Source organism: Balaenoptera acutorostrata, chromosome 15 (genome assembly GCF_949987535.1).
Source record: "Balaenoptera acutorostrata chromosome 15, mBalAcu1.1, whole genome shotgun sequence".
NCBI classification, from domain to species: domain Eukaryota; kingdom Metazoa; phylum Chordata; class Mammalia; order Artiodactyla; family Balaenopteridae; genus Balaenoptera; species Balaenoptera acutorostrata.
Window position 1 is genome coordinate 60,088,139 of NC_080078.1, and position 6,062 is coordinate 60,094,200.

Genomic DNA, 6,062 nt, shown 5'->3' on the forward strand with positions numbered 1-6,062 from the left:
GGTTGGGAAATATCTCTAAGTTATGCCCTACTAGGGAAATGTCCATTCTAATTTTCCTGGGATAGCTTTCGGAGCTTTTTCTTTTTCTTGGAGCTGCTGCTCTTGCTGGCAGCAGCCTCTTCAGGTCCACTGCTGAGAGGCTCCTCCTTGGAAGAGAATTTCCTCTTTTTCTTGGGGACCCTCTTGTTTCCTGACTCTTCAGGGTCACTATCTGGTTCCTCTTTGGGGAAAGATTTTTTCCTCTTGGGAAGACTTCCACTGCCAGCTGTCTCTTCAAGATCACTACTAACCAGCTCCCCCTTGGAAAAAGATTTCTTTTTTTTGGGTTTGGAGGAGACAGATGGGTCTTCCATTCCATTCTCCTGAGGAGCCTCCTGGGGCTTTTGCTTTTTCTTCTTTTTGGGTCTTTCACTTGTCTCCTGATGGCAGAAAGGGAAAAATGGGCATGAAAAGAGTGTCATCCATTGTATGAACATGCACACACACCCCGTTAGAATTCCAGCTGTTAAGTACCCAGGGCAGAAAGACTGGTGGATGGAAATGGTGTTAAAACTGTCCAGTGTTTCTGGGATAATTTTTAAATTGTATGGCTCTAACTCTGGAAATGCATGTCAAAGGTGACCCCCCCTCCCCCTGCCAATCACTTAGAAGGTAGGGAGAATACACAATTATCTAAGCCCAGTAAGTAATTTACAGAAAGCCCTACCATGCTGGTTGCAAAAGAATCATGACACCAAGTTCCAGAGGGGACCCTGAAACACTGGCGGACTGGGCACTACAACAATCCCAGGGAGAATGATTCTAACGTAGCACACTGGAGCTCTCCCTGCCCTCAACCCCCAGTATGAAATGCTACCATTTCTAGACATGTCTGGGAACAAGCAGAGCAGGAATTTACACTACCCCCGGTTGAGGACTCCTGGGAAGCAGCCAAGGACAGAACACACTCGCCCAGTGAACAGGTGCTGCTACAAACCAGCGCTCTGGGCTCTTGAGCGAGTTCTCTCAGCACCTATCTCCTTCCTATAGAATCAAGAGGTAGTTTTAGAGGTTTCAGATCCTTATTTCAGTCCAAAAGCCTGTATTCCAGACCTTGACTTGAGATGGCATATCCTCTGTTCTGCTGTTTTCTGTCCTACGGCTTAAGATCTTCACCCAGGGCTAAGGGCTGTCTACTACTGACCTCACATTCCTCTGGGGTACTACTGCTGTTTTCTGAAGACGCTAGGGCAATCGCAGCCAGCCTTTTCTTTTCCTTCTTCAAGCGTTTCTTCTCCTGTTTCTCCAGCTTCCTAGTAATCTCAGCAGCCGCTTCCTCTGCCTGGCCAAAGAAAAGTGCTGAAAAAGTTTGAAGACCTCTGGTTCCCCAGGTCTCTCTCTTGGCTTTATTGGATCAGGCTCATTAAATCAGTTTTATGCCTCCACTCTACATGGTCAGGCTAAGACAGTTCATCAACTCCAACAGCCAGCTCTGGTTCTCCCCACCTGACCTGACCCAAACTGACCTGAACCATTGCCTCCTTCATAACATCCAGATTCTTTCGTGGAATCTCTCCAGTCTCATAGAAGGACAGCCGCTCCTCAACTTGTTCTCGAAGCTTCTCCCCAAATACACTGGTAGGTACCTCTGGATATGCATGTATGTAAGTAAACAGAGCACGTCAGTCTCTAAAGGGACAAACTACTCACCACCCCCAGTATTCCCTCTACCCTGAGCTTCACTCAGACTCAAAGTATCAACACTCACTAGGTGAACTGCTGTTGACGAAAAATACTGCCATCATTGTAGAAGCTGCTAGGGTAGTCGGCCTCCCTCCCTCCCAACTGCCAACTTCCCCACCCATACCAGAGAAGCAATCAATTCGTGAGGCAATACTGCATTTGTTTGCCAGGTATCGGGAGATGCGGCCTTTGTTCTTGGCAGCTGCTCGGCCAATGAAGGTAGAGTGGAAAATGAGTCCATATTTTGGGGTATTACCCCTTGTCTTCAGGGCTCTGGGAGAAGAATATTCAGCGGAGAGTTTTAAGATCAGAAATTTCAACCTCGTTAGCTAAGGCAGCACCTCCCTTCCCCTCTTCCCTGTTTCCAGGTAAGCCTCAGGCCGGGATGGGTCTCTACCCCACCTCATGCCAAGCCACCACTCCCAGAGGCAGAGGGAAGGCATCCAATGTCGCTGACCTGGAAAGCTGGTCCCTGTGCTGGGCCCAGGGAATCACTCAGACACCAGGACTGGCCATCACCCCCATAGGAGAGGCCTGTACAGGTCAGGGAGCCCTGGTCAACCATCACTGTGATCCCCAAACAAGCAGTGGGCACCAGAAGTGGCACCTGAGTGTGGGCAGGTGCCCTCACTGGTACCTGAACAGGGCCTTTTCAGCCCCAAGGATCTGCACCGTGGATGCTGGATACTTGGCCAGATTGGTGAGACTGCCAGCGTGAGCAATGAGACGTGCACCTACCTGGAGAAGGATTCAAGGAATTAGAGAAGCTGGGATTGCCAACCTACCAACTGCATAATCCTGCTTCACCTCCTCCCCATCAAGTACCACTGGAGAAGATATGATGGGTCAGGAAATACAACAATACAAATGTACATGGTAATTTCTTAATCCCCCATTTTTTGGTTTCCCATGACGCACCGCTTCCCCAATTAGGGCGGACAGGCTGGGGGCTACTTGGCTCATCTTGGATCGCAGGTAAGTGTGTAGGCTTTGGCGGTACTCTGACAAAGACACCACACGACTGGAGAAGCTCTCGATGTTTATCAAGTCAATGGCTGATATGTCCATGCCTAAGGGACATCAAGTATGAATGCAGGAGCCCAGTATTCAGAGCCCTGTACCTTATTTTGGCTGCCAGGCTCTATACTGACCCATGGAGGACCGCGAGGCATCCAGAATAGCCTTAGCCTTGGCTGCATCCATTGTCAGCTCCTCCAGCTTCTCCAACTTTTCTTCATTCAGCTCCCTTCGGTTTCCAATGAACTGAGCAAGGCGGCAGTATGTAGCATTGTCATTGATGATCTTTACCAGCTCAGGAAAGTGATACCCATACCACTCCCTGCAAAGAGCCACAATCACTCCATGGCCCAGCTGCCATGTCTCAAAGCTATAGCCTCAGCCCTCTCCAGATCTACTCTTTGCCTGGAGGAAACGGGAACAAATCAGATCCAAAACCTCAACTTCATGTCCCCCCATTCACAATACAGACCAGGCAAAGGGCCTGGGCTGAGGTGTATATGGGGTGCGTTTACTCTGCCTCCTCTTTCTATACAGTCAGTGTAAGAACACAGCCTGTGGTAAGCACCAGGAGGCCCAGCTCCACCCCACATGGTTCTACCCACAGGAGCCAGTCCTGATCTCAAGATTCAAAATTAGCTAAACCACAGACCCAAGACCTTGTTTCTAAGGGGTCATCCCTGCACTTTACCTGACACGCATGGAGAAGGTATTGATGTCCTTATCCAGCTGGTCCAGGAGGCTAATGGACTGGATAATCATATTGTCCACTCGGTTCACATTAAACTTAACTTTGGCACGAGAATAGCTGTGTCCCAGCCCCAGTTGGGCTTTACAAGCAGACAGATCAGTCAGACCTTTCACCAGGTTGTGGAAGTGCAGACGGACTCCTGGAGGAGGGCAAGACTGTGAGCAAGGTAGGGCTGAGCTAGCTCCTGCACCCATGGGCACCAGCCAAGCAGGAGGGCTTCCAAAAAGCAACCTTAAGCCTAATGAGTTTCTAGACACCCCCACCCAGAATTCAAAAATGTCAATAGATGGTCTCACCTCGAAGGATCTCGGCTATGACACCTCCAGTCTGGCAGTTGTACCCTAACTCCTCTTGTATAGCAGCACCTATCTTGGGGTCCCCAACCCCCAGGAGCACTTTCTTCTTTTTGGTTGGTAGGTGAGTCTCCAAGAGCAGGCGGAGGTCCTCATGAACAACACCTCAGGGCAAAGAACAGAGCTCCCACTAACATGCTGAAGGATGCTTAAATCATAAAAAGGAATCCTGTCCCCTCAACTGATCACTGACAGACTGATTTTACATTGGTCTTGCAGAGCATGCTAGGATGGTGTGCCTAGAGCCCTCCCCTTCAGGCTTTGCTCAGAGACATGGAGACATCAGTGATTATACTCAGGGGATTGACAGACTCAGGTCATCACTGCAAAGCCTGCATCAACCATGGGAGGAACACGACTCGGGCCCAATAACATAAGTATGAAATACATTACTGAAAGCTTAAAAAACACCCTGGAGCACAATAGGAGCATTCAGTACTGGATTTACCTTCTGGGACCAAACCTCTTTCTCTTGGCTTTTGGTATCAAAATCAATTGAACAAAGTAGCAGAAAACCACGTTTGATTGGGTCTAGTATTATACCAGTCCCCCAACCCCAGCCAGATTTCATTTAGGAATCATTTATCACTACAGTGCCCCCAAGAAATAAAGCCTACATCCTAGATTGTGCAATTTAAAAGGTTAACAGTAGCAGGCTTATCTCCCTAAAATATTTAGTGGCAAACTCACCTTCAGACACAGCGTTGGCATTTTCCAAGGCAACCTGGGACGAGGAAAAGGGACAAAAAGCCACGAGACGAACGATGTTGTGGAACTTGCCCAGGTTCAGCACGCACTCCTCCACCTGGGGGGGAGAAAGACGATGAGTGGTTTCCTTCCCTCGCCCTTGCCTCTACTCTAGGGCGCAGTAAAGCAGCTGCAGGTCTGGACCAACCGAACGCTTTAAAAATGAACGGATCACGGGGCCTAAATCCCGGTTCCGCTTCATCGGTACGGGGTGGAGTCCGGGAGACTTTTTTTTTTTGCATTCTTCATATAGTTTTATTTGCTCTTTATGCAAAAATAAAAATCTGCATTTTGTATAGAGTGCACACAAATTCGAATGCGGGAGACTTACTTTTAAATGCTTCTAACACGATTCTAATCACGAATGCAGGTAAAGACCCCCTGCTCTTGAGCTGCTGCGCACAGCGCACCCCCCCAACGCGCGGCCGGCCACGTGGGAGCGCGCGGTGCATGCTGGGGCCCGCGCTGCCCGAGGGGCTGCGGCGCGGCCGGGCGAGCCCACCGCGTCCACTCACCTGCGGCAGCAGCAGGCTGATCTCCTCCACCTCCTTCAGCGCCAGCAGCGCGTAGCCGACCGCATGCTCGAAGAGCACGTGCAGCAGCACCTGGAAAAGGAGCCGGGGCGCGAGCGTCAGCGCGGCCTCCGCGTTCGCCTGGCTTCGCTCCCCGGGCAGGCCCGGGCCCCGGCCCGAACCCAGGCCCAAACCATGGCCTCCGCCTCGCCGGCAACCCGCAACCACTCCTCACCATGGCGCTCGCTCTTGGCTCGGCTCGCACTGCGGCGAGTGGGTTCTGGCGCGCAGAACCAGGCTCCGGAGGCCACGCCCCTGCGTCTTCGGCCAATCAGAGGCCGGGGACTGTACCTTTCCGCAACTTCGGAGGGGGTCCGCCGGGGTGGTACGGCCCGCAGGGCGGGGGCGCGAGTGCGGACTAGCCGGCCTTCTCCGGCCTCCGCTGAGGCTTGGTTGCCGGGGACGCGCGGGGCGGAGGGGGCTCTGCAGGCCGCAAAACGGTTTGGAAAGGCGCTTTTCCGGATAACTGTCCAATCCCTCATATTTTCATCCTGTAAATTACGGGCAGCAGAGCTCTGTGGAATCCGGGCTGGAGGCCCCCGCGCGGGCCGCGGCGATCCTTCCGGGCAGAAACTATTGCGGAGCCCACTGTCCTCAGCGCCGGGGATCTCTGGACCGAGGCGACCTCATGACCCCCTTCGTCCCTGCCGGGCACTGGGGACGACCCTGACTGGAGCCCCGGGTCCGCGCGCCCTCCCCTACTTACCGGGACGGAAGCGGGGCCTGGGGTGCGCTGGCGCAGACCCTGAGGCATCGTGATTCCTAGTGGCTGGCTTCGTGCTTTTAAATTGTTTTTTATTTATTCTTAAAAATAAGGGCGGCAGGCGCTGAAGTAGGAAAGAACGATGATCCCACCTCTTCCTAGGTCGGTTTCTCGTTCCCTGCTGCTGCAGAACCCTG

General features: G+C 52.2%; 1 protein-coding gene and 5 non-coding genes across 6 annotated transcripts; all 6 read right to left on the reverse strand.

The window, feature by feature from the left end:
- Positions 1 to 4: 4 nt before the first annotated feature.
- NOP56 (NOP56 ribonucleoprotein) lies at positions 5 to 5,448 on the reverse strand. The gene is made up of 12 exons (XM_028162255.2): positions 5,338 to 5,448; positions 5,106 to 5,195; positions 4,534 to 4,648; positions 3,787 to 3,948; positions 3,431 to 3,629; positions 2,874 to 3,061; positions 2,641 to 2,792; positions 2,360 to 2,460; positions 1,847 to 1,995; positions 1,506 to 1,627; positions 1,184 to 1,321; positions 5 to 419 (listed from the first exon to the last, which is right to left on the reverse strand). The coding sequence occupies exons 1-12, from the start codon at positions 5,338 to 5,340 to the stop codon at positions 48 to 50; spliced, it is 1,791 nt and encodes a 596-aa protein (XP_028018056.2). The 5' UTR covers positions 5,341 to 5,448; the 3' UTR covers positions 5 to 47.
- LOC114235725 (small nucleolar RNA SNORD57) lies at positions 1,391 to 1,461 on the reverse strand. Its single transcript, XR_003621833.2, has one exon. It is a non-coding gene; the product is annotated as a small nucleolar RNA SNORD57 (small nucleolar RNA).
- Positions 1,719 to 1,789, reverse strand: LOC114235718 (small nucleolar RNA SNORD56). The gene has a single exon (XR_003621827.1). It is a non-coding gene; the product is annotated as a small nucleolar RNA SNORD56 (small nucleolar RNA).
- Positions 2,212 to 2,297, reverse strand: LOC114235720 (small nucleolar RNA SNORD86). Its single transcript, XR_003621829.1, has one exon. It is a non-coding gene; the product is annotated as a small nucleolar RNA SNORD86 (small nucleolar RNA).
- LOC114235719 (small nucleolar RNA SNORA51) lies at positions 3,185 to 3,316 on the reverse strand. The gene has a single exon (XR_003621828.1). It is a non-coding gene; the product is annotated as a small nucleolar RNA SNORA51 (small nucleolar RNA).
- On the reverse strand, positions 4,105 to 4,172 carry LOC114235721 (small nucleolar RNA SNORD110). Its single transcript, XR_003621830.2, has one exon. It is a non-coding gene; the product is annotated as a small nucleolar RNA SNORD110 (small nucleolar RNA).
- Positions 5,449 to 6,062: the final 614 nt, after the last annotated feature.

What these genes read in the sequence shown, in the direction of transcription:
- NOP56 (XM_028162255.2), bottom strand. An exon ending in TCAGCCTGCTGCTGCCGCAG is followed by an intron (nt 4,649 to 5,105) that starts GTGAGTGGACGC and finishes TCTCCCCCCCAG; the next exon opens with GTGGAGGAGTGCGTGCTGAA. An exon ending in CATAGCCGAGATCCTTCGAG is followed by an intron (nt 3,630 to 3,786) that starts GTGAGACCATCT and finishes GCCCTCCTCCAG; the next exon opens with GAGTCCGTCTGCACTTCCAC.